This window comes from Setaria italica, chromosome VII (genome assembly GCF_000263155.2).
Source record: "Setaria italica strain Yugu1 chromosome VII, Setaria_italica_v2.0, whole genome shotgun sequence".
Taxonomy (NCBI): domain Eukaryota; kingdom Viridiplantae; phylum Streptophyta; class Magnoliopsida; order Poales; family Poaceae; genus Setaria; species Setaria italica.
In genome coordinates this window covers 22,456,095-22,483,063 of record NC_028456.1, presented here as the reverse complement: position 1 = coordinate 22,483,063, position 26,969 = coordinate 22,456,095, and the positions used below count along the sequence as shown (strand labels likewise).

The 26,969-nt window shown below is 46.0% G+C and overlaps 4 protein-coding genes and 1 non-coding gene across 5 annotated transcripts; 3 read left to right on the top strand and 2 right to left on the bottom strand.

Annotated features, from left to right (window-relative positions):
- The first annotated feature begins 5,900 nt into the window (after positions 1 to 5,900).
- Positions 5,901 to 10,361, top strand: LOC101768860 (cytochrome P450 724B1). The gene is made up of 9 exons (XM_004975860.2): positions 5,901 to 6,277; positions 6,808 to 7,168; positions 7,379 to 7,531; positions 7,690 to 7,926; positions 8,031 to 8,117; positions 8,272 to 8,350; positions 8,557 to 8,663; positions 9,174 to 9,298; positions 9,963 to 10,361. The coding sequence occupies exons 1-9, from the start codon at positions 6,069 to 6,071 to the stop codon at positions 10,060 to 10,062; spliced, it is 1,458 nt and encodes a 485-aa protein (XP_004975917.1). The 5' UTR covers positions 5,901 to 6,068; the 3' UTR covers positions 10,063 to 10,361.
- Positions 10,362 to 10,631: 270 nt separating this feature from the next.
- Positions 10,632 to 10,705, bottom strand: TRNAI-AAU. The gene has a single exon. It is a non-coding gene; the product is annotated as a tRNA-Ile (tRNA).
- A 26-nt stretch (positions 10,706 to 10,731) lies between these two features.
- Positions 10,732 to 13,191, bottom strand: LOC101768461 (ATP-dependent 6-phosphofructokinase 2). The gene is made up of 2 exons (XM_004975859.3): positions 12,415 to 13,191; positions 10,732 to 11,882 (listed from the first exon to the last, which is right to left on the bottom strand). The coding sequence occupies exons 1-2, from the start codon at positions 13,021 to 13,023 to the stop codon at positions 11,055 to 11,057; spliced, it is 1,437 nt and encodes a 478-aa protein (XP_004975916.1). The 5' UTR covers positions 13,024 to 13,191; the 3' UTR covers positions 10,732 to 11,054.
- A 200-nt stretch (positions 13,192 to 13,391) lies between these two features.
- On the top strand, positions 13,392 to 16,860 carry LOC101767522 (monothiol glutaredoxin-S1, mitochondrial). Its single transcript, XM_004975858.2, has 7 exons — positions 13,392 to 13,585; positions 13,861 to 13,938; positions 15,035 to 15,214; positions 15,460 to 15,559; positions 15,657 to 15,723; positions 16,203 to 16,281; positions 16,371 to 16,860. Exons 2-7 carry the CDS (start codon positions 13,867 to 13,869, stop codon positions 16,443 to 16,445), a joined length of 573 nt encoding a protein of 190 aa, XP_004975915.1. The 5' UTR covers positions 13,392 to 13,585; positions 13,861 to 13,866; the 3' UTR covers positions 16,446 to 16,860.
- A 915-nt stretch (positions 16,861 to 17,775) lies between these two features.
- On the top strand, positions 17,776 to 21,031 carry LOC101767123 (pentatricopeptide repeat-containing protein At3g63370, chloroplastic). The gene has a single exon (XM_004975855.3). It carries the CDS (start codon positions 17,806 to 17,808, stop codon positions 20,665 to 20,667), a length of 2,862 nt encoding a protein of 953 aa, XP_004975912.1. The 5' UTR covers positions 17,776 to 17,805; the 3' UTR covers positions 20,668 to 21,031.
- The last annotated feature ends 5,938 nt before the right edge of the window (positions 21,032 to 26,969 follow it).

Below are 26,969 nucleotides of genomic sequence, written 5' to 3'. Positions count from 1 at the left end.
TTAAGAGATTTTTCTTATTAGGTTTATCTTTTATAATCACATATATGGGTAATCCAGATTTATATTTGGTATACATTAGATGATTTTTTTTAAATATTAGAGGTAATATTTTTTTAGAAAATAGAGATCCCCTCACTAAAATTGCCCACGATGAGTAGAATCACTAAGATGTTGAGGAATGTTTCTACTTTTTTATTAATATTTTCTAAAATTTATCTTTTCCAGCATGTCTTGAAACTCCCAAATAATTGACTCTAATTTGTTATAGACCTCTAAAGGTTTCTTCCAAAAAAATAAGTTTTTTTTGCATTAATGAGTTGTATTTGGTACGGACTCTTGTCTGATCCAATTAAACTATTTGATAATTCTAGGCCATGAGAGCTAGCGACTGTGATGGTTTGATTTGACGTCCCTTTGATTGGGCTTCAAATAGCAGCTCCACCGACGGCTTCAGCTGAAGCTCTATCAACGAAGTAATTCATAGGCCAGTTTCTGGCATGAAGTCCATCACGGAGCCGTTCTGAAAATGAACTGGGCAGGAGGAGTTAAAAATAGTGGCTCCTCCAAGCTCCTCCTCCTTCCCCAAACGGCTGTTACCACACTGCCCATCAATTTGATGAAAATAATATCCGAAATTGCTACCAAAAATTTCCTCTCCCTTTGTACCTGGAGTAGCCGGAGGTAGCGAACATGGCTCCATCAGGCTAGTTTGTAATTTTGGTGATTGAGTAACAAGATAGTTATTGGGACTAATGGTTTGTCAAGCATATAACTTGTAGGTTTTCTAGGTCTCAAATATAGAAACCAAACCATGGCAAGGTCCAAATCATGGTATTTAAGTATCCAAGCTATGGTATTCTTGATGTTCAAATCATGGTATTCAAGTATCCAAGCTATAGTATTTAGGTGACTAGCCATAGTATCTAGAATTATTCTATGATATTCAAGCATCCAAGTGATGGTATTTTTGGTGCTCAAGTGGCGGTATTCAACTTAGAACATCCAGTACCATCGGATGATCCGACGGTCCATCGGAGCAACCGTTGGAGCAAGCGTCGGAGCAATTAGTATAACGAGAAATAAGGGAAAAGGAGTCGAGACCATCGGGTGTTCCGATGGTAGGATTTCTAGTAGAGTCGGATGAATTCTTGGGTGAAGAAATTGAAGACAAAAAACCCTATAGCACCGGATGATCCGATGGTAGGCTAAGGGAAGCGCGGACGAAGCATATTTATTTCAAAAACTTCTAGATAGGTTTTGGGCAAAAACCCTTTAGCACCGGATGTTCTGACAGTGCCATCGGATGAAGCGTCGGATGAATATGGGATGATTCATTGAAGAACTTGGACGCGGGGAGGCCAATGGCTAGTTGCACCGGATGTTCCGATGCATGCCAAAACAGACCATTGGAACATCAGATGGTATACTTTAGCTAGCCATTGGAGCAACGGCTCTTTGATGCCTTGAGCTATTTATACCCCCTCCACTCGCCCATTTGAAGTAGCTGGAGTGTGCAGAAGTCTATTGGAGATAAGGACCCATCAATAACACATCCAAGCCACCAAAAGTGCTTAAGTGATTATTCTAAGGCTTAGCACAAGCTTAGGAGAGTGATTAATGCTAGGATAGGTGTAGAGAAAGGGAAAGTGCAAGGTGTGCCTACCGTGTGATCGGTTCTAGGAGTGAACCACAGTTGTACAAGGTGTGCCGGCGCCTTGGAGCCTTGGTGGCTCACCAGCAAGTCTTCAACCCTCCGGCTTGGTGTGGAGCGGCGTCGACGACCGTGTGCGGGGGACGTGGAGACCCCCTTCCTTCATGGAGAAGCTCCTTAGTGGAGACGTGGAGAAACTCCTTAGTGGAGATGGTATCAAGGTGACTGGGGAACTTGGCGTGAGCCTTAGTAGCCAAGCCTTTGTGGCAAGTCAAGGGGTGCCCCAGAAAAGACTTGTGACTGGGAAGTAATACTCTTGTGTGAGTGCTTTAGTGGTGGCTTAGTGTCTACCGATACCACGGGATAAATCTTCATGTCAAGAGTTTGCTTCCCCTCATCTTACGTTTCCGCATTTTATACTTACAACTTATTAGCCTATACTTTCTTAGTGCAGTCTCTTGCTAGGATTGGGTCTAGGTTGCAAAACTTGTTTTGGATGAGGGTTCCACACTAGATCAACCATAGAATGCACGTCTTGGATAGAATGATCTAGTTTATGTTCATGCAAAATAGTGGAAACTAGATGCTAAGGTTTTAGTTTGCCTAATCACCTTAACGGGTCCATAAACTCGGGGTCCCTAATGGGATAGCCTTCCTACAACACTTGACCCAATGAAGGGTACCGCATAAACTCGGGGTTCCTAACGGGATAGCCTTCCTACAACACTTGACCCAATGAAGGGTACCGCAACAACGTACATCTTGGCTGGCCCGGCTACGCGCCGAGGCTCTGATCCGGCCATCGGCCAATTCCTCTGACCAGGAAGTCTAGTCGGCACCCCGACCGAAAGGAGCCAGTCGGGGGTGGGGTCACAGTCCGACCCCGACTGAGTTCTCCCGACTAAGTTCTCCTGATCGGGTCCTCCGACCAAGTCCTCCTGACAGAGGACACACCGTACCGCGCGTACCACTCCCCCGACCGACTCGGTCAGGGCTAATTGGGACAACAAATTGGGGATGCCTGCCCGGTGTGAGCCCAGGGAGTAGGTGGGACAGATAACGAGGAAGCGCTCGGGTCAGCCGGCCGTACGCAGAACCGTACCGCGCCACACCCTGCGCATGCCTTGCACAGTGCCGCCGTAAACCTACTCGCTACGACGGAGCGGTTTGACGAGGAGAACAGGGACCGAGGACGGAGGCCATACCGCACCAGACGATGTGGGCTTCAACAAGACTAGGCAGTGCCCGTACACAAACTCTCTTATCCTTTACAAACTCTCTTATCCTTTCCGACCTGTAAGGCCGTTCCCAAGGGGACAGACTCTCCACCTCTACGACTTACGCACTCTTACGTTCTTACACTCTTACGCTTTCACACTCTCACACACTTAGGGCATGTCTGAGCTCCTGCCACTCTCTTCCATTGAGACGAGAATAAAGTCAGGACTCAGGCACCCCCTCTCATGCTCCTCTCATTTTTACCCCCACTGCAAACTTTGAGCATCTGAGCTCAGGAATAAAGTCGATCGACTGACCCTGACTGGACGTAGGGCACGTTGCCCAAACTAGTATACATCCTATGTCATTGTGTGCTAGGCTATATCCGATCTAACGCACGGCAAAACTACAAATATTTAGGGCATGTTTGGCTCCCACGTGCTAAACTTTAGCACCTATCACATCGGATGTTTGATACTAATTAGGAGTATTAAACATAGTCTAATTACAAAACTAATTACACAGATGGAGTCTAATTCGTGAGACGAATCTATTAAGCCTAATTAGTCCATGATTTGACAATGTGGTGCTACAGTAATCATTTGCTAATGATGGATTAATTAGGCTTAATAGATTCGTCTCGCGAATTAGCTTAGGGGTTCTGCAATTAGTTTTATAATTAGCTCATGGTTAGTTTTCCTAATTAGCCTCCGAACATCCGATATGACAGGACTAAACTTTAGCCCCTAGTATTCAAACATCCGATGTGACACTGTTAAAATTTAGCACCTCGTATCCCACCAGTCCACCACCATTTCTCTCGTCGAGGAATATTTTTTGCTCCGCTCCACGCACGGCTGCCCGTGTCGCGGTGTCCTTTGGGTCGGGCGCTCCAAGTACATCTGGGGTGCGCCCGTGCTGAGTGTACAGGCCTGGTGAAAATCACGGCAACTTTGCTCTCTGACTTGGCCTATTTTCTGATCGGAAAGTGCCCGGTTGCCCAGGTGCCGTAGTCCAAATTTATGTTTGACTATGCGCGCGGTGCCCGTTTCCAAGCCCAGTGGTACTGTCTGTACATTGATCATTTGAGGAGTGGCAAGTATGTAAAATGATTGGCTTATGATGCTATACTGCACAATGTCGTGGATCATTAGAAAAGCATTACGAAATTACCAAAGAGAGAGATAGTACTTTCTTCTAATAAAATCTTCACGGCAAAGTTCTTGCCGTCCTTTCGGGGAAAAAAAAGAAGAGAGATAGTACTTAATATAAGAGGTTGAAGCTCATGTTCCAAAGGGGAAAGAAATCCTACTCATTAAAATCCTTTCCACAACATCCCTTGGAAATTCTTCCGATCCGAAGGATGTATGAATTAGTGAAGCCGAGGCTAGCCCTAATGCCGGTTCCATTCTCAATGAATTAGGTGCAACTCACATAAATCTAATGACAAATGCTTATAATTATAAGAGGAGAGTGGTTTCATACTTTCATCAGTATATGTTTTCACATCATGCATTAGGCGACGTGAGGTTTCATTATTTGATCATCAGACAACCTTCGATCCCGTATATCGGAACTAAATGATATGGCTAGTCTAGAAAAAATAAACGAAACTTTTCAATAAGATTACCCTTCCACACCTTGTATACATAAGAACTAAGTATAATAAAGTGGTACAAGCTGGCTGTAGATGTTGCCATATTAGGTTGGTGCTGAGTGAAGCAAAGAGAAGAGATTCAGGTCCATCCAGTTTTCATGGGCGCATAAAGTTACAAGAACTTGTTCTTGTAATGTAACACTGGCTAGCAACTAATTATATTATTAGGCATACTCTAATTATATATTTTTGTGTGTGTTCGGTTGGGTTCATTTTGGTGACGGTTGTGGGAGTAGGGCTAATAATAATTGCCAGCACAGGGCAGGTTACTCGGGGTGGGGAGTCTTGCAACAGTGGTTGTCGGAGTCCCATATGGTACCAAAAGACCTGACGACTCTCTGTTACCCCTTCTCTGTAAATGTAAGCCCAAGTAAAGTTACAAGAACATCGCGCACCATATATCCGAATAAATTGTTTAATTTGCTGTTAATTCGGTACTATGGCGATAAGCAAGTATATGCAAAGTCAAACTATATATAATCAATTTTAAATGTGAGGATTTTTTCTCCTAGATAGGCACACATTGACCTAGGATGATGAGATTGTACTTGCACTAGGTGTAGTTTGACCATCATGTCGACAAACAGAGGCAATAAGATAATCGGAAGAAAATCTTGAGTACTCCATAGAACATAAATCATTGCCTCGCCAATCCAATCAATGTACTACCACTGCTAGAGGACACAGTATTGTCTGAAAGTGTGTTTGAACCTATTTTAGAAACAGTCTCTGATGCGTCCCTGGCGATGCGTTCAATTTGACTACGATCAAGGCAGCTCATTTGCTACGTTGTCTGAACTATATATAGCTCCAAGGATTAGAAGCCACCGTTCGTATTTTGTTTTTATTTTTTTAAAAAAGAGGCTTACGTGGTCACAAGTTGAAATTTGCAAATCTCCACATTCGCCTGGCTTGACCTTGTCCAGACTCCAGAGCACCGCAGCCCTGGCCGTTTGCACAACTCTCTCTCTCTCTCTCCCTCTCTACCTGCGTGTTTGACTGCACCTTTGCAGCCTAGATGCTAGGCTACCCTACGCTGGACCATCCTCCTAGTCCTAGCTATAGCCCCTCCCTTGATAAAAGCTACACTTATGTTACTGTTCTGTACTGCATCACTGAGGTAATTTGGCTGCAGTAAAAACAGAGATCATACTGCCAGTACCTTTTGTTTTAGGGAAAAGAACAGAGATCATGCTACTTCAATGCATGGAAGAACACTAAATAAACAAACGAAAAGAAGGCGGCCAAAGAAAGGAAACAAAAGGCAGCCTTATTTTTTTTCCCTCCCCTCTCCCTTTGCCAAGATCCTTCCTGCCTCGCTTCTGCTACTATATAGCTCCCCCCTCGCCTCGCATTCCAGAGAGAGAAGGGAACAGCAGCCCAGGGGTGAGCTGTGCCTGCGTGAGCGTTTGAGCAAGCTAGGCGAAGCATTCGTACTTACAGATATACATATACATATATACATATATAGATATATAAAGATAGACAGAGTGATTCTTGCTGGCTCCATGCTTGTGAGATGAGACTTGCGAGTGGTGGTCGATGATGGCGGGGGAGCTCGCGCTGGCCGCTCTGGCGATCCTGCTCTCCTCGCTCCTAGCCCTGGTGCTGAGCCACTTCCTGCCCTTGCTCCTGAACCCGAAGGCCCCCAGGGGCAGCTTCGGATGGCCGCTGATCGGTGAGACGCTCAGGTTCCTCACGCCCCATGCTTCCAACACGCTGGGTGGCTTCCTGGAGGATCACTGCGCCAGGTAAATACTCCAGCGTTTCATTTCCTTTGCTTTTACCACCACCATCCGTGCACAGCAAACCACAGATCCTCTTAACTATATATTACCGCGACATCGCAATTAAGGGGCTGTTTGGATACGAGGTGCTAAACTTTAACAGTGTCACATCGGATGTTTGGATGCTAATTAGGAGGACTAAACATGAGCTAATTATAAAACTAATTGCAGAACCTTGTGCTAATTCGCGAGACGAATCTATTAAGCCTAATTAATCCATGATTTGACAATGTGGTGCTGTAGCACCACATTGTCAAATCATGGATTAATTAGGCTTAATAGATTCGTCTCGCGAATTAGCACAAGGTTTTGCAATTAGTTTTATAATTAGCTCATGTTTAGTCCTCCTAATTAGCATCCGAACATCCGATGTGACACTGTTAAAGTTTAGCACCTCGTATCCAAACAGCCCCTTAAAAAGGTTAAACGATGATTAACATGGCCGCGGTAACAGTAACACCAATGTTGTTGTTGTGGGTATGATGCTGCTGCAGGTATGGGCGGGTGTTCAAGTCCCACCTGTTCTGCACCCCCACGGTGGTGTCGTGCGACCAGGACCTCAACCACTTCATCCTGCAGAACGAGGAGCGGCTGTTCCAGTGCAGCTACCCCAGGCCGATCCATGGCATCCTGGGCAAGTCCTCCATGCTTGTGGTCCTGGGCGAGGACCATAAGCGCCTCAGGAACCTCGCCCTCGCCCTCGTCACCTCCACCAAGCTCAAGCCCAGCTACCTCGGCGACATCGAGAAGATCGCGCTGCACGTCGTCGGCTCATGGCGCCAGGCGGCCGGTGGCAAGGAGTGCGGCGGTGGCGGCTGCGTCAAGGTCATCACCTTCTGCGAGGAGGCAAGAAAGGTTAGCAACTGTACTCTTGCTGTTAATCCCTTGGAGACACATGGAGAGAGAAGCTCTGCACATGTCACCGACGTGCATACATCGTCCTGCTTGTTGTTACTCTTGCTGTTGCTGCTGCATGAATCTTTTTCCGTGGCCACTTTGACTTACACAGGGTCTTTTTTCTTTTTCCTCTGCGGTGGCGTGTTCTCTGTCCTTTGAGAAGCACAGTTTGCATTCAGTGTGATAGTGAAGCAGGTGCTGGGGTTGTCGCCAGAGGAGCCGGTCACTGCCAGGATACTGGAGGACTTCCTGGCCTTCATGAAGGGCCTCATCTCCTTCCCTCTCTACATCCCAGGGACCCCATATGCCAAGGCTGTCCAGGTAAACCATCCAGACATGCCTTTATTAGCACACACTATGCTTACAATAAATAAAAAAACATACCATGCTTACACTAATAAAAGATGCGTTATGATCATACAGTATATAACAGTGGTTTTTTCTGTTGTCTGCTGCTCCGATCCTAATAACTCACACAGGCCAGAGAGAGGATATCCAGCACTGTGAAGGGCATCATCGAGGAGCGGAGGAGTGCAGGGTCATGCAAGAAGGGCGATTTCCTTGACGTGCTCCTGTCGAGCAATGAGCTCTCCGATGAGGAGAAAGTGAGCTTTGTGCTGGACTCCCTGCTGGGAGGATACGAGACCACCTCGCTCCTGATCTCCATGGTCGTGTATTTTCTTGGACAGTCTGCGGAAGATCTGGACCTGGTCAAGGTAATACATGCATGATTTTCACTGTGAAGACACAGATGATTTGCTAGTAGCTAGGCCGGTGGCCATCAGTAAACTATATGCATGTGAATATGCTATGCACGCAGAGGGAGCACGACAGCATAAGATCCAACAAAGGGAAGGAGGAGTGCTTGACTTCAGAAGACTACAAGAAGATGGAATATACCCAACATGTAAGATGACCATTCACTACCTACTGTACAGGATTTGTTAGTAAGCAAGGGACCTTTTTTTTCCCTCCTGTCAGCAGCAAGCCATACAAATGACATTTTTGTGGATATTCAGACTAGTTGTGTGTTTGTGATGCATATGTGCATGCTCTTGCAGGTTATCAATGAGGCTCTGAGATGCGGCAACATCGTCAAGTTCGTCCACAGGAAGGCTCTCAAAGATGTCAGATACAAAGGTAAATTAACAACCCTGCATCAGCACCGTATTGAGGCTTTCGTTGCAGATTCCATTTGTGCTCATCACATGATAATGGATCGGAGGCAGAGGGGATGGTCGCACCTTTAAGCCTGATTTTTAAGCATTGTTATGCCTAGAAACACCTAGCTTTTGATAGACGAAGATGCTCAAAAGCAAGTGGCTCTCGCTTTTGCTCTGTTGCAGAGTATCTGATTCCATCTGGCTGGAAGGTCCTACCCGTCTTCAGTGCTGTTCATCTGAACCCCTCGCTTCATGGAAACGCACAACATTTTCAGCCCTGCAGATGGGAGGTATGCTCTTTTCTGTTCATGAGTAGTACTTTACCACCTGCCATGTATATTGGTAATGAACTAATGAGCTGATGATTCGCACAATCATATTTCATTCCTGTCAGGCCATAATTAACAGCTTAACTTTGTGATAATAAGCTACTTATTCAAACCTGAAATATATAATTAAAAGGCTAGAGCACCTATCAAAGAAGCTTATCTGGGGCTTTTAGGGAATCTTCTTTAAAGTGTGTACTCTTAACTAATTGCTGCCTTTAATTAGTGAGTGTCCACCTGTGACATAATTACCTGCAACTATCCTGGTGTCTTCAGATGCCAAGCAAGCTGCCTGAGGCTGTAGTGCCTGTTGTCAATGGTCCTGGCCATGATTCCTCTCATTCAAAGCCAGCATCCTTGGCTTTGCTTCACTATTTTTCTTTTGGTTTCTTTGATTTTTTTTTGAATGAATTCTTTGATGATCTTCATGGCTTGATTCATATGCACGCACGACTTATCTGACTGCTGTACCAGGGCTCAAGCCAAGGGGCAAGCAAGAGGTTTACGCCGTTCGGCGGAGGGCCCCGGCTCTGCCCAGGATCGGAGCTTGCCAAAGTAGAGGCTGCTTTCTTCCTCCATCACCTTGTGCTCAATTATAGGTAAAAACAAAAGGGAATATTTGTCCTATCAGAGTTTGAGATGCATACACAAATCAGTGGTACAGTCACAACAACAAACCTGGCAAATCAAAGCAGCACATGAACATCGTAGACATTTCGATAACCGGCGTAACAAACTAATGCGGTGGGACGGATTTTTAAGTTTAAGTAGGGACGAGACAAAATGAACAGGAAATCAGAATAATGTGCTTATCGTTGGGATTTAACCTAGAAAGTATAGTAACACATACTAGTACATGAACAAGGACGCAAAACAATGAGGTTAGCGGTGTCATACTAGTAACAGAAACTGTTGAAAGTAATAGCAAGAGGGTTGTGATGTACCATCGACAGGGACCGCAAGTCTTAAATTAAGTATTATGTAGTTGTGGATCCAGAACTGTAGAACATATTATCAGGCATGTCTGCATGGAGTTTTCTACAAGTAGGATATGCAAGTTGAGTTGTACTGCTAACCAACCAGAGAAACAACATTATCGTGTGATCAAACTGCCAAATCTGGTTCATAATAATCTGCGACCATCTGAATATGACAAAGGACCTGGTATTGTTTTCCGGGAGTAATAGAACTACCTACGGTTACCGAAGAACCGCTAGCTGATCATCCTTCCCCTCTCTTGAATTAAAACTTGGCGCCTTGCAGATGGAGAATCGATGGCGATGACGTTCCGATGGCATACCCGTACGTGGAGTTCCAGAGGGGTCTGCCAATAGAAATCGAGCCAATCTGCCCTGAATCTTGACTGGCCTGAAGGTGAGTTCGTCAGTTACAAGGCGCCTGCACGGGGGCCATCCATGTCCATGAATAGTCAGTCGTTCAGCGGCTAGAGAAGTTTCGTGAAGTGAAGAAACACTGGGCACTAGCTTGTAAGTAGCTAGCATGAGGCAGCTGAGACTCTGATTTATGATGTACATGATGTAGATATATTGGCAATTGCTTGAGGTGGTTGGTTCACTTCACCCTGTATTATTCTCTCCACTGGCTCAACTACTGTTCTATACGAGAAGATTGGGCTCCTGGGATTCGGAAGGCTTTTACTTATCATCTTGTGAGTTTGTAGACCTTTTAAGAGCGATATTAGCCAGGTATCTCGTTTGAATTTGGCCGAGCAGTCCCTTCAGGCTGTCAATCTACAGAGTAGAGGATGAGAGAAGCGTCAGAGACGAACGCCAAGATATGGGGATCTTCTAAGACTTACATATGTAAAAATGGTAAACAAAACTCGACTGGAGTTTTTTTTTTTTTAAAGAAAAAGGCTACAGAGTGCAGACGCAGCTCGCGCAGACCAAAACGTTGGAAAAAAAAATTGATTGGCCCATGCAGGTCTCGAACCTGCGACCTTCGCGTTATTAGCACGACGCTCTAACCAACTGAGCTAATAGGCCATTTTGTTTCAAGGGCTGCTATTGATATATTTTAAATCATGAACCTAACATACTTTTACTCTACGATCTGGCACTGACAAACAACTGACAACAACATTTCATTCGAACAAAAGCTTCATCATGCATCAGTTATTCATAAGAACGACAATTTAAACATTCGTACATGCACAGCTTGCTACCTACATTCTCAGAAGAGTTCCACAAGCACACAAACTGGAGGGGACAACATCTACCATCTTATTGAACAGAAAATAACCGGGGAAGCAACTGGATCAGAGAAATCCATTTTAACATGTGCAGGGAGGATCAGTGATCTTTACAATTTGGCGACACCACTGAGCTTCAGGTCTTATGCTTGGGATATCAGGAAATCTGGCTGATTTGTGACTGATCTGACCCATGCCCATTTGTGATCATTCACATCAACAGGGTTCTTCGCCACAGCAACGTCTTCCAATGGTATGTAACTGTATGTCCCATTAATCGGACCAGGCACGAAGCCAGTAAACCCAGCCATGACCCCATGTATTGCCGAATGAGCCAGCAAGGTGCAGTACAAATTATCGGTAGCATTTGCCGGAACCGCTCGAATCATGTATGTAGGATCGATGTATTTCACAGTGAACAGTTCATCAGGATGCTCTTTCTTCCACCATCTACCCAGCTCAGATTTCAGCCAGGGGCCTACATCAAGAAACACAATGTTGCCAGACTCATCCTGCTCACGCTTCTGATCATCAGTACGGGGAATCAATTCCTGACCAGCTCCTTCAGCGACTACAATGACAGCATGCCCCTTCTTCTTTATCCGCTCATATAGGAACTCAAACAGACCTCCCTTGCCCTCCAGGTAGAAATCAACCTCTGGAATCAAGCAGCAGTCAACATCACGGCTGCTCAGAGTGGCATGAAGCGCAATGTGTCCTGTACTCCTGCCCATTAGTTTGACAAGGCCTACACCATTGACAGCGCTAACAGCCTCCACATGTGCTGCATCAATTGCCTGCTGAGCAATCTCCACCGCAGTTTGGAAACCAAATGACCTGTCTATGATGCCAATGTCATTGTCCACAGTTTTTGGGATCCCAGTAATGGATATGTCCAAACCACGGCGCTTGAACTCTTGAAAGATTGCCACGGCTCCTCTCATGGTTCCATCTCCGCCAATTGCGTATACCTTCAGCAAAGAACATGTAAATTTGAAAATGTTTTAGTGGCAAGGATATATGGAAGGAATTACACAACTAGCACGTCGATTGTCAGCATACCTTCATGGTTTCATCCTATTGAGGTTAAAAAAATGCAACAATTGGTCATCTACTTCTTTCTTGCCCCTAACTGACAATAACGTTCTATGACTCGTTAGGCTTTTCTGTCATACCCTGAGTAATGTGATTATGTGAATATCTAACACATATGAAACATAAAAAGGCCCTCAAAGCACTTTTTATAATGGTCATGAGGTATGATTTAACACTCAAGGAGAGTGCAGAAGTCTTAACCAGTTTGATTGAGATCTTACATTATTTAAAGCATATTTTTTAGAAAATAAATCCTCGCATCACCAATTCAGTACAGCACATTGCGACCTTGCAGTCTAGAGGTAGATGGATAGACACAAGTAAATACTAGGTGACACGGAAGCTGCAATTGAGAGTTTCTGACCACCGTCTGTGTCAAAGTCTGAAAGTCGTGCGCGCTGCGCTCACCTGCGTGTACCCGCGCGCAACGATGCCGTCGACGATCTTGCCAAGATCGAAGCCGCCCCGCGTGGTCTTGAGCACGGTCCCGCCCTTCTTGTGCCAGTCGTCGACGGCGGCCGGGTCAAGGCGCACGTGGTCCTCGTCGCCGCCGTAGAAGCCCCGGTAGCCCGCGGCGACGCCGAAGACGTCGCGGACGCCGTAGAGCTCCTGGAGGCCGACGACGAGCTCCCTGAGCACGGTGTTGAGGCCCGGGCAGAGGCCCCCGCAGGTGACGAGCGCGGCGCTCGCGCGGGCCGGGTCGACGGCGATGTCCCTCCGGGGCCCCGCGCGGCGGTAGGCGACGAGCGGGGACGGCGCCGCGGAGGCGAGGTCGAAGAAGGCGTGGCGGAGGGAGACGTCGCCCGGGGAGATGTAGAAGGTGGTCGGCGGGTGGAAGTAGGGATGGCTTGAGATGGGGTTCTGGACCGCCGGGGACGGGGAGGCCAGCGCGGCGGGCAGGCGCGGTACGTCGCGGAGGGTGAGCGGCGGGAGCGTCACGGTGGTGTCGGTCGGGCCCGTGGCGTCCGCGGCGGCGGCGTGGTGGCCGCCGGAGGAGTTGGGGGCGGTGGGCTCCATGCGTCGGCGAGCGAGAGGGGGCCGCGGCTTCGTGGGCGGTGGCGAGTGGCGACTCGCGGCGAGGCGATCGAAGAGGACTGCGTGGGGAAGTGGGGGTTTAACTAGCCGGCGACGTGTGGCGCTTTCGGCACTGAGGTTCGAGAAACTGTGGAGGCGCCGCGTCAGGGGGGCACGTCATCGCCCGGCGGCTTAAACTAAACGGCCAAACGGCCACGTAACAGTGTCACGTAACGGAGAGCTGTGCGGTCACGAGTTAACGACGCGGCCTAATCTCGGGGTTGAGACGCCGTGTACACATACATAATCACCGCGAATCATTAAGTATAATATGGCCCAGGAAAACAACACACGGCCCAATGTGATACCATACCACCTCATCAGCCCGGCCCATTCACCGCCCTGCACGCACGCCACCGCCTCCGCCGCCGAAGCCGAAGCACGCCGCCTCGACGGAATCCTCCTTTCTTTGGTGGCCATCCTCCATCGTCCTCCCCTCCCTCGTCGGCCGGTGGGCGCAGAGCGGAGATCGATCCGGACCTTGAGTTGGCTCCCTCTTCTGCTGGTAAGCGAAACTAGGCTTGGCTTGCTTTCTGGCTTGGACACTCCGTTCGATTTGATTGCTGCGCGGAGTCACTCACTCCCCTCAAAACTCTGGGAATTTAAGTGAACCCCCTTGCCCCAAGCTCGCCGCCGGTCCTGTTCCTAGTATCGTGTAGCACGACTGCACGAGTTTGTTGCGGCTGGGTTGGCATTTCTGTTGTTTGTTGATTTCTCCGGCTCGTTTGGCAGATCCATGGCTTACACGCCCTGTTCTTTTGTCCAATCCGCCGTTTGCAGGGTACCATGAAGAGGTTGGTGTCGACCGCCCTCGTCGCGAGGGGGCTTGTCAGATCGTGCCGCGCGCCAACGACAGCGGTAAGGCTCGCAAATCCAATCACACCTCGAGGTTTCTCATTCGTCTGTCCTTGCTTGCTTCGAGTGCTACTGCAGCGAGATTGTTTGATACAGTTGTGATGATATTACTAGTTTTTACTCTCCTTATTCTAAGATAGTTTTTCCTCTTTATTTCCTTCCTGAGTACTAGCACATCTGGGGTTTGGAATTTAGATCAATGTGACCTTGTGCGTGCATTATTGAATGGCTAAAGTTAATTTTTTAAACTTGTAACTCTGTAATTTGCGTAGCTTGCATACTTCCAATTCATTGGTTTTATTCCGAAATCGGGTAATTGAATAAACCTAGTAGTATACATGTAGTTTCCAGAATTTTCCAGTTCTCCTGTTCTGTGGCTTTTAAGTTAACAGTTGCCATCATATGTCTGGACACTGTACTATACTAACTCCAGAAATGAGTGAATTTCTTTATTGCTACCTCTTTTGTTGCCTGTATTGATTTGCAAGTGCTTATCATGTCTCAGATAAGGCTATGAGTGCTACAGTTCTCTCACGCACTACATGTAATTAAGATGTTCTTTGTCCCATGTCACATGACTTTAAAAAGTTGTGTGCAACATGCCAAAAGAGTGTGCGCAAATGTACTAATGGGAAGTGGGGCAGTTTGTCTAATCTTGGCATAAATATTTTTCCCCTTCTGATCAAAATTGAAGGTTTGTTCTTTTATTACGATTATCATTCTCTGGTTGCAACCTTCAAGTTTTCTGCGCAATTATTGTCTATGGAAACTTTTTACACCTCTGTTGAACTTTAATACTTGTGCTTTATGTGTGCCAATTTGATTTGTAACCTGTGTGATTAAGAACCAGCCAATTATAGAGTTCTCCTTGAGAATATGTGATATGATGCATGAGTTCATATGAGGTAGTCTCTCTTCTTTTTTTTTTCTAATTTGGTTTTGAGAAGAAGGTTTGTCTCCATAAACCTGTTTAAAACAACACACCATTATACTTGATGTATTTACTGTTCTATTAGTGTTTAACTTTTGCACCTTAGGTAATTTGCATTTCCTTTTTAATTTTTGTGAATCCTTGTTTGCATGGTAACTGGAAGAGCAGGCTGTGTCACGACCAGCTTTCCAGCAGTTTATGAACTACTCATCAGGACATGGTGGTGATGATCCTAATGCAACCGGGGATTCAACTGCAACACAAATAGCTGCTGATCGTGATACACATCAAGATTTCAAACCAATGAGCAAAAGTTCGGACACATCTTTGCATGACATTGTTGCTCAGGTATTTACATGTAACATGAGATTTCAGAATGTTTAGACCAAAGCTCCTAACTTTTTAGGGTTAACCATGGGGAGGGGGATAGTCTCCTTTTGATTCATTTTATTAGACTTCTAGCAAGCTGTAAAAATGCATTAGGGTTCTGTGGGTTTTGAAAATATGTTAATTTGGTAGGCATAACCTGAAGCTTATTAATGTATCATATCTTGCTGCCATTTCTTCATTGTAACAGCAAATTTTCTTGGCAGGATATCAGGGAGAACCCAGTTTTGATCTACATGAAGGGTTTCCCTGAGTCTCCAATGTGTGGCTTCAGCGCACTGGCAGTCAAGGTCTTCCAGCAATATGGTAAGTTCGCTTTAGTTAGTCGATTACCGATTTGTTTGAATTTCAGTCAATAACCAATGGCGCTTTCTAAATTTTAAGCTATATCTTTCTATTGCAGATGTCCCTATCTGTGGTAGAGATATTCTGGGAGATCTCAGGCTCAAAGAGGCTGTCAAAGCCCACACGTAAGTGTCCTCTTTACACCTCCCGTAAGATGTGTTCTTAGATGGCAAGCGGTTACAGTTATACATGTGCAGGGAAAACAATCTAGATTGAAGTAGCTCATTTAAATTTTGCATGATAGATACTGTATGAGATTATATGGTAAAGCCATGAAGGAAATGATCTTCAAGCTTGCCTTCAAGAGGGAAGAACCAGCTTTAACCAAAAATTAAAGAACAAAAGATTCAGAATATGGTAGAATCAACAAAATGAGTTACAATTATCAGGTTGACATATAGTTTTAAGCCTGCAAGGGTTGATTTATATCATCCTCATGTAAACAGTGTCAATATCAACTGTTTGTGTCTTGTGTAATGATATTGCAGGTTTCCTTTTTATCCATCTGAATTGCCGTGCACCGATATCTATGAACACCTTTTTTTTTTATCACACGCCATTCAGCATGCCCTGCCAATTTCAATATTTTTTTTTGTCTATGCAGTAACTGGCCTACATTTCCACAAATATTCATCAAAGGAGAGTTTGTTGGGGGATCTGACATCATTTTAAGCATGCACCAGGCAAGTTCGCCTTTCTCATTTAATTTTGTTAGTGCATTAATCATATCATCTTAACCAGTGTCTGGTTCCTTCTTCATAATTTTCTTCAGAAGGGGGAGCTAAAGGATCTGCTTGGTGATATCACACAAAGATATGGACAAAAGCCGGATGCTAACGAGCCATAAAGGAATCCACGGTGCATACTTTTTCACTGTGCAAGCTACTTTGTGACAATATTATTCTCAGACAATCATTAGGTGACCTTGCATGCGGTTATGTGCGGCACCGGATATGGATGTGGTGCCAGGTTGTTTAATCTGGCATTCTGGATGAGACAAAACCATGATCGGAGTGTACCGAGTTCTTTGTCAGAATGAATAAGTGCCACTACGCAATTGCAGTTCTTTGGTGCATTTGTATATGGAGCTTTAGTTCATAGGTTGCGCTGCATTCCCATATTTTGTAATTCAACTGAACCTGCAATGACAGATATGGCTGTAAAATGCTTATGCGAAACATGTTCTGAATTCTGCCACCGTGATCACATAAACAAGTTGTGAGCTTGATGATTACTATTTACAAAAAAAAAATCTATGATTCTGAGTGGACTTGTACAAAAGTTATGTTTTCACTTTCACAGGTATTTGATATCAGTTGCAGCATGCATATTCACCTCAACTGTGTTTCGCTGTGAAACTAAATTTAAAATCGATTTGTTTCCCTGGGTCATTCAATAAGACCAAACTTGTCTTCGGTACTACGCTTCATCGGCCTTTTGAAGATATATAAATGCACATTTCTATTATGCATAAAAGTTTCGAGTTTCACGCACGCCTTTTTGAAGATATAAAGCAAATTTATATGTATATATTGGATAATTTTGTTTCATCTAATGAATAAACTAGTAGTAAGATTCAGAATCCCCAACATATTCATAAACAATATGCTACCAAACCATCAATTTGATTACTTTTATAGCAAGAAAAAACTCTCAAAATTGAATTTTATTTTGGTTGGGGTGTGCCAGGCCTAAGCAGCAGTGCAATGCTTAGGAGACACTTGAGAACTCTAGTGGCAAAAAATAAATTTAATATCATTGTGCTACTTGACCTACATATCAGATATTAATTGATAATAATAGATGCTACACTTGATCTTAGCCAAAAAACCGAGAAAGGTATGAGTTGTTAGGATGGGGTACCCTTGTCTTATGTTCTCCTCCACCGGCTCATATGATCTCCCCTGGCGATGTGGTACTAATTATCAATCTGGAGCTTAGGTTACAAGTTCGCTTACCTTTTTTCTTTTTGAGAAAAACAAGTTCGCTTAGCTAAACCAGGTTACCGTTGCCAAGTTGTTATGTTGGGCTTCGTCGCGTTGGGCGGAAGAGCTGCCTGTTTCTTTGTTGGCGGCTTGGTGACCCACTTCACAAATGGGCCCGAGGCGTGCGGCCCAGATTTGCGATATACCTTCTGAGTTGGCCCATATAGGAATAACAAGAGCCATATCCAAAAATCCCTGCAAGCTCTCGACGCCACTGGTGGCATGAGCGTCCGGCTTCCCGGGGCCTCCAAGCCCGCCACCGCCATGGCCGCGCTGTCCCTCCCATCACTCCCCAACCGAACTCCACCTCCCGCCGCACCCGCCAGCTCGCCTCCCAAGTCCACCTCCGCCTCCCTGTCCCTGAAGCGTCTCTGCAAGGAAGGCGACCTGCGTCAAGCCTTACGTCTGCTGACGGCCCGGGCGCAGCCTCCTCGGGAGCACTACGGCTGGGTGCTCGACCTCGTCGCCGCCAGGAGGGCGGCCGCGGAGGGCAGGCAGGTCCACGCGCACGCCCTGGTCACTGGTTCCCTTGACGAAGACGATGACGGCTTTCTTGCGACCAAGCTGGTGTTCATGTACGGCCGGTGCGGGGGGGTGGACGACGCGCGCCGCCTGTTCGACGGAATGCCCGCGCGGACCGTCTTCTCCTGGAACGCGCTCGTCGGCTCATACCTCTCGTCCGGGAGCGCCGGCGAGGCCGTGCGGGTCTACCGGGCCATGCGGGCGTCGGTGGCGCCGGGGTCGGCGCCCGACGGGTGCACGCTCGCGTCGGTTCTCAAGGCGTGCGGTATGGAGGGGGACCGACGCTGCGGGCACGAGGTGCACGGTCTGGCTGTGAAGAGTGGGCTTGATAAGAGCACCCTCGTGGCCAATGCGCTTATCGGGATGTACGCCAAGTGCGGCATGCTGGATTCGGCGCTGCAGGTTTATGAGTGGCTGCAGGAGGGGAGGGATGTTGCGTCCTGGAACTCAGTTATAACGGGGTGCGTGCAGAACGGGAGAACCTTGGAAGCCCTGGAGCTGTTCCGAGGGATGCAGAGGTCCGGATTCAGTATGAATTCCTACACAGCTGTGGGGGTGCTGCAAGTTTGTGCGGAGCTAGCTCTTCTGAATCTGGGCAGGGAGTTACATGCAGCACTTCTCAAATGTGACAGTGAGTTCAACATCCAGCTCAATGCTTTGCTTGTCATGTATGCGAAATGCAGCCGGGTGGATAGTGCTCTAAGAGTTTTCCATCAGATTGATGAGAAAGACTACATATCATGGAATTCGATGCTCTCCTGCTACATCCAAAACGGTTTGTATGCTGAGGCCATTGATTTTTTTCATGAAATGCTTCAACATGGTTTTCAGCCTGATCAAGCCTGTGTTGTAAGCTTGACTTCTGCATTGGGACATTTGCGTTGGCTAAACAATGGCAGAGAGGTTCATGCCTATGCTATAAAGCATAGTCTTCATACTGATTTGCAGGTTGGAAATACATTGATGGACATGTACATAAAGTGTGATTCCATAGAGTGTTCAGCAAAAGTATTTGAAATCATGAGCATTAGAGATCACATATCTTGGACAACAATCCTTGCTTGTTTTGCGCAGAGTTCTCGGCATTTTGAAGCACTGGGAATGTTCCGAGAGGTGCAGAAACAAGGGATCAAGGTGGATTCTATGATGATTGGAAGCATTTTAGAAACATGTAGTGGTTTGAAAAGCCTCTCTCTGCTAAAGCAAGTGCATTCTTATGCTATTAGAAATGGGTTGCTTGATTTGATACTGAAGAATAGGCTGATAGATATATATGGGGACTGCAGAGAGGTTCACCATTCACTAAATATATTTCAGACGGTAGAGAAAAAGGACATTGTTACTTGGACTAGTATGATAAACTGTTGTGCAAATAATGGGTTGTTAAATGAAGCTGTTTCCTTATTTACTGAGATGCAGAAAGCAAATATTGAACCTGATTCTGTAGCACTAGTAAGTATTTTGGTGGCTGTTGCTGGTTTGTCATCATTGACAAAAGGAAAACAGGTTCATGGCTTTCTTATCAGAAGGAACTTTCCTATAGAAGGTCCGGTGGTTAGTTCCCTTGTGGACATGTATTCTGGTTGTGGAAGCATGAACTATGCTACCAAAGTATTCTATGGGGCTAAATATAAAGATTTGGTTCTTTGGACAGCGATGATTAACGCTACTGGCATGCATGGACATGGCAAGCAAGCCATAGATATTTTTGAGAGAATGCTACAGACTGGTCTGACTCCTGATCATGTTTGTTTCCTTGCTCTGCTGCATGCTTGTAGTCATTCAAAGCTTGTTGATGAGGGTAAATACTATCTGGATATGATGATGAGCAAGTACCGGTTAAAACTGTGGCAGGAGCACTATGCCTGTGTGGTTGATATTCTGGGCCGCTCAGGCCGGACTGAGGAGGCTTTCATGTTCATTGAGTCTATGCCTATGAAACCAACATCGGTGGTGTGGTGTGCACTGCTTGGGGCATGTCGTGTCCACAAAAACCATGACCTTGCTGTGGTTGCAGCCAATAAGCTTCTCGAGCTGGAACCTGACAACCCAGGCAACTATATTCTTGTATCAAATGTTTTTGCTGAGTTGGGAAAGTGGAACGATGTCAAAGAAGTTAGAGCCAGGATGGAAGAACTAGGGTTGAGAAAAGATCCAGCTTGCAGTTGGATTGAGATAGGAAACAACGTCCGCACTTTCACTGCAAGAGATCACTCTCATAGAGACTCAGAGGCAATCCATCTGAAGCTTGCCGAGATAACAGAAAAACTGAGGAAAGAAGGTTACACAGAGGACACAAGCTTTGTCCTTCACGATGTGAGTGAAGAGGAGAAGATAGGTATGTTGCATAAACACAGCGAGAGGCTCGCAATAGCATTTGGCTTGATCAGCACTCATTCAGGTACACCTTTAAGGATAGCCAAGAACCTCAGGGTGTGTGGTGACTGCCACGAGTTCACCAAGCTGGTGTCCAAGCTGTTTGAAAGGGATATCGTGGTCCGAGATGCCAACAGGTTCCACCATTTCAGTGGAGGCGCTTGTTCTTGTGGAGACTTCTGGTGAACGTGATTTAGGCCATAGAACTAACTACATAGGCATCTTATTGGCTGAGAGGTTACGCCAGAGGCAAAATTGGTGATGAGGCTAAGCGTTTTTAAGACTGAAATTGTCTGTTCTGGCAAGAGGCCCCCATGGCCTGCCGTTCTGTGGACAGAGCAACCGAGAGAAACCATCTGTTATCAGTCATTTACAGTAGGGCTACTACCTATTTGGATTGGTGTTATGCAATGTAAATGATTCTTCTTTTAGCCATTATACAGTCACTAACTTTTTTTGTTAAAAAGATGTGCAAACTGGATAGTATAATAGCCAAAGAAAAAGAATACATGTTATTGTTAAAGAAACTTTTTCACCTCTACTGCACTTTTATACCTGTGCTTTATGTGTGTCAATTTGATTCTGTTACCAGAGTTAGTAAGAACCAGAAAATTATAGAGTTCTGCCTCTTTTGTGAGTGTGATATGAATTATGATGCATGAGTTCATAGACTCCATTTTTTTTGTAAACGGGAAGTAGGTTAGAGCTGTGGTAGACTTGAGTCACTCAGAAGGAGAAGGAGAGTCTAGTGATGATGATGCTGAAACAAATTTTGTTGTTGTGCTAAGGAAAGAGAGAAGCTCAAGTGGACCTATTGAGAAGTTCTACATGCTAACACCAGAAGAGGTTATAGCTGCAAGGAAAGGCAAAGGGCTCACCGAGAAGGTCCAGTCAAAGATTTCAACTCAGAAAAGAGAAGAGAAGAGGGATCGTGCATGTGACTACATCCAAAGATTTCCAAATGGACCAGGCCCGTTGGGCGGCCCAAGGCCCGACACTAAAAATCAGCACGAGCACGGGCCCGGCACGAAGTGAATAGTGCCAGGACTGGCCCGGCACGATGATAGTGCCGGGCCTGGGCCGCCTCCCCAGCACGCTGGGCCAACACGAGCCCAGCACGATTTTTGGGCCAGCACGATGGCCTGATCTAACTACCATATAAATGCAGAACCCTAACTTATCCTTTCAATTTTCCCCATTTGGCCGTCCACCTGTCCCCAAGATCCCAGCCTGAAGCCTCCCAGGGTCCTCCCACCTCCCTCCCGACCTTCCTGCTTGCTTGGGGACGGTGGCCACCATGCCCACCGTAGGGGGCTAGCTGCGCGGGGGCCAGCCGCCGCCGCCAGAGGCCGACGCGGGGGGCCGGCCGCCGCCGCCGGGGGCCGACCGTCTGCGGGAGGCCGGTCGTCGCCGCCCTCCGGGGGCAACTGGAGCCGGCCGCCGCTGCTAGTGCCGGGCCGGGCACTAGCACGGCATGGCCCGTCGTGTTAGTGGGCTAGCCCAGCCCGATAAAAAGGTCGTCGGGCCGGGCCTGGGCCGCCTCGTCGGCACGCAGTGCCAGCCCAGCCCGGCACGAAAACCCTTCGAGCCTAATAGTGCCGGGCCAGGATGGGTTAGTGCCCGGCTAGGGCTGGGTGGCCCATTTGGAAAACTATAACTACATCTGTAAGTTTTTCTATGAAGCAAGCATTCCACACAATGCAGTGACCCTTCCAAGCTTTGACCTTATGCTTGAAGCAATTGGAGGCTACGGCAGAAACTTGCAAGGTCCTAGTCCATATAAGATGGGTGGCCCATTCTTGCAGAAAAGGAAAAGAACGGTGCTGGATTCATTTAAGGCACATAAGGAATCTTGGGAGCTCACTGGTTGTAGCGTGATGATAGATGCTTGGACAGATAAAAGAGGCCGAGGGGTGATGAATTTGGTAGTTCATAGTGCATATGGTGTTTGTTTCCTTGATTCTGTGGACTGTTCAGCTGTGAAGAAGGATGGGAAATACATCTTTGACCTAATCGATAGGTGTATAGATGACATAGGGGAGAAAAATGTAGTTCAAGTGGTGACTGACAATGCTAGAGTTAGTGATACAGCTGCTAGTTTATTGAGAGCAAAGCGCCCCACCATATATTGGAATGGTTGTGCTGCCCATTGTATTGATCTCATGTTGGAGGATATAGGGAAGCTGCCATCAGTGGATGAAACAATTACTAAGGCAAGGTCTTTGACTGCGTTCCTTTATGCTCACACAAGGGTCTTGGAACTCATAGAAAATTTCTTGGCAAAGATTTGGTCAGGTCTGGTGTCACTAGGTTTGCTACAGCTTATTTGAACTTGAAGAGCATACAGGACATCAAGAAACAATTGATGAGGTTGTTTAGGTCTGACGAACTCAATGAAATTGGGTACTTGAATAAGGTGAAAGGGAAGAATGCCAGCAAAGTTGTCCGCCCTGATAAATTTTTGGAAAGGAGTTGATAATGCTGTTAGTTTCTTTGAGCCATTGGCTAATGCCCTCAGGAGAATGGACAGTGATGTACCAGCTATGGGCTTCTTGTAGCCACTTGTTGAATGCAAAGGAAAAAATCTCTCTAAGATTTGACGATGACAGTAGTCGATTTCAGGAAGTATGGGATATCATTGACAAGAGGTGGACAACAAGTTGAAGACGCCACCACATAGGGCTGGTTACTACCTGAACCCATATTATTATTATCCAAAGAAGGTAGATATTGAGTTAGATGGATCATTCAAAGAAGGACTAGTAAGCTGTGTGACAAAGATGGTTGAAGATATTGAAGTTCATGACCAAATTATTGCTGAGTTGGAGCACTATCAGGATGCAAATGGTACATTTGGAAAGGAAATGGTTATAAGACTGAGGAGAAACAAAAACTTTGATCCAGGTGAATATGTAGTTTTTATGTACATTTCTTCAATTCTTTCTTGAGACTAGTAGACACATGACTAATTTGTTGTCATCAATTCCTGTTTTTAGCTAAATGGTGGCTGAATCATGGGACAAGTGCACCAAATCTTAGGAAATTAGCAATAAGAATCTTGGGTTTGACATGCAGCTTCCCTGTCTATGAAAAGAACTGGAGTGCATTTGAACAAGTAAGAGCCGAGTACATTTCAATTCTGTAATTCTGTACAATTCTTCTGTTATTTAATTCACACTTCACCACTTCACAATTTATATGCAGGTTTATAAAAAAAGAAATAAGCTACTTCATGATAGTATGAAAGATCTTGTCTTTGTTAAATTCAACTCTAAACTCAAGAAAAAGAAGGATGACAAAGTCAGGGACCCAATTTAGAAGGCAATTGCTAATGTTCTTCTCGAGGACGATGAAAATAAGTGGCTCACTGGCATTGCGCCAAATGCTGAACAAGGACATGAAGCTGAGCAAGCTGGAGCATCATCAAAGGGAGAATCTTCACAGGGAGCAGCAACAACACATTCCAAAAGAAAGAGAGGTATCCAGCTCCAGCGCCTTAGGAAGGGGAGGAAGATTGTTCCTGTCATGGATGATGAAGTGCAATCTGCTTCCTCTTCTAAATCAGAAGATAATTTGGACATTGACATGCAATCTCTGTCAGCTTCTGATGAGGATGCTGACAAGTCCACCTCTAGCTCTGGTGATGATGAATATCTTTAGATATTGCAAGCACCTGTGACCTGTGGGATGTTGAGACATGTATATGTTTGTTTGTTATTAATTGAAGTTGTTAGATTTTGCTTACTATTATGAACTGTATGTCAGTCCCTCTGTATTGATGTCAGAACTGAGAACTTTTGCACTTGTGCTGTTTTATTTATTGTGTGCCTTGAAATGCTAGATGAAGTATGCATTCATTATATGTTGAAATACTTGCTGAAATTCCTTGTTTTGTGGCTATATATGGCATGTTTTTTTTTGAAATGCTATTTGCTTTAGCTGCCGCTATAGTTGCACTGTAGCTACCTTAGCTATTTGAGCATGCCTTCGCTAAATTTCATAGCCCGCTATTTAGAATATTGTAGTTAACTAAGCATGCCTCCACTAAAACATTAACTAAGCATGCCTCCGCTAATTTTCATAGCCCGCTATTTAGAACATTTTGTATCAATTTCATAGCCCGCTATTTAGAACATTTTGTAGTTAACTAGGGGAAGGGTGGTTGCCCTTGCCTCCACTTGATTCATTTCATTGTGCTTCCATCAAGCTGTGAAAATACATTATGGTCCCGCAACTATTAGAGCCTTTTTTTAGACAATGAGAACTTTGAAAAAGAATAATGCAAATATTCATGCACAAAAGTTAATAGATTTTATCCTAGTTACTAATGTAGCCTGTGGTAGGATTAGCACGTATAATAGGTTGGTAAGGTGCTTAAGTCAAACCATCAAAATTTAATTTTGTTTTGGTTGGGGCGCGCCAAGCCTAAGAAGTAGTGCAAAATTTAGGTGACACCTGAGAACCCTAGTGGCAAGCCACTATGATGAGCTCTCCCAAAAAATAAATTTAATATCCTTGTGAGTGCTTGACCCACATATCAGATATACACTTGATCTTAGCCAAAAAGCCGAGAAAGGTATGAGTTGCTATGCTGAGCTACCCATTGTTTTATGTCCTCCTAAACCGGCTCAAATGACCTCCAGGGTGTGTTTGGTTGGGCTGTGGCTTTTGGAAAGCTGCTGTGAGCTGTGAGTTATAGAAAAGCAGCTGTGGAAAAAGCAGAAGACCGTTTGGTTAGGGCAGCGGTGGCTTTTGGTAGGAGGGATGGTTCGAATAGGATAGACGTGGTTCTAACACCGTCTATCCTATGGGACTTGCGTGTCAACCTACCTTTCCCATCATCTTCTTCCTCTGTTATGTCCCACGGTCGTCTGTAGGGGTAGCGGGCGGCAAGCGGTGGGCGGCCGGCGGCGGCCCGCCGCGGGCGGCGCGCTGCTGGGCGGACGGGTGCGCCTGGTGCGGGAGTCGGACGGAAATAGAACAGGGAAAACGAATCGGTATCTTCATAATCAGTGGTAGATTGGTAATTTTTCCCCAAAAATAGTTGAAAGTAGGGGGAAAGTTGCTTTTAGTTTTGTACTAAAGCAAAAGCAACTTTTGCTAAAGTATCTGCTGCTTTTAGATCTTTTGGTTGGCTTTTGCCTTTTGCAAAAGTAAAACTAGGCCGGTACCCAGCGATGTGGTACTAATACTAATAAACGATCTGGAGCTAATTACGGGTTTGCTTAGCTAAACCGGGGACAGGTTGTCATGTTGGGCTTCGTGTTGCGCTTGCGCCTAGCCGATGAACGAGATGGGCTATATTTTTCGCCACACGATTTAGCAGACAGGACTGGGTGGGGCGCGACCAGATTTATAAATGGGCCCCAGTGTTGCGGCCCATATTGTGGCCCATTTTTCGAATTAGGCCTTCACGTGTTTAGGGCTCGGGCGGGACGGCCTGCCACCAAGATGGTCATCGTAAAAATTGGGATGGTCAGACCAGTAAAGGTAATGTCCGTTCGCGATTGATGCTCGTTCAGGGAGAAGAAAGGAAAGAAAAAAAAGCGCGCGGTTCGTCTAGATCTGATGAGCTGCTGCTGCAGCACACCTGAAGCAGGCAGGCTCATGTTCGGCCGTCACGCGCCGGCCGGCGAGCCGCTCCGCTACCGTCGGAACGCTGCCATGTTGGCCACTTGGCCGGCCTATTCAGTGGTGCAGAGCGCAGAGCCACATGTGTGTTCCAAGTCTGAACCATTCGCTATCCAGCGCTTGCAAACTGTGATCCGAGTTCGTTAGGCGATGACCGGCGACCGCGCCGGGAGTCCAAGAAAAGGCCCACGGTGTTCACCCCCAAATCCTAACTTTGTCACCATGTAAAAAGAAGATTCCCCTCACATCAAACTTGCGGTACATGCATGGAGTACTGAATGTAGACGAAATCAAAAACTAATTGCACAGTTTTGTTGTACTTTGCCTAATTAGTCAATATTTAAATAATAATTCACAAATACAAACGAAACGCTACATTATTGCTACAGTAATTTGGACACTCTAAAGTTGGGCACCTAAACAAGGTTAGGTTTCTGTTGTCCGACTCCGATGATGCCGAGTGTTATTGCTAAAAAATGGTTCCGAGTGTTCCACCATCCCATCCCACTTTCGAGTCCAAAAGCTAGCACTATCTGAAAATGGTTCCGAGAGGACAAAAAAAGGAAGAGCCTGCAAACCATGATTTTGGAATACTATATGGTTGTACTAGCATAAAACTAAGACGAGATGGACAGGGCCCGGCCTATTCTGGTTGTCAAGAGTCAGGGCCACTGGTTAGCTCCGCTCCACTGTACGGCGACTCCGCGATCGATTGACTCGGTTTGCGCCCGGAGCCGCGGCTTCCGAGTTGACCCGGCCCGGAGCTGCGCAAGTCAAGTCTCTCGACCCCTAGTAGATCTGAAACCTCACCAAGTCACCAGTCTCGAGAACGCGTGAGCTAGTTAGGTAGTTGCACT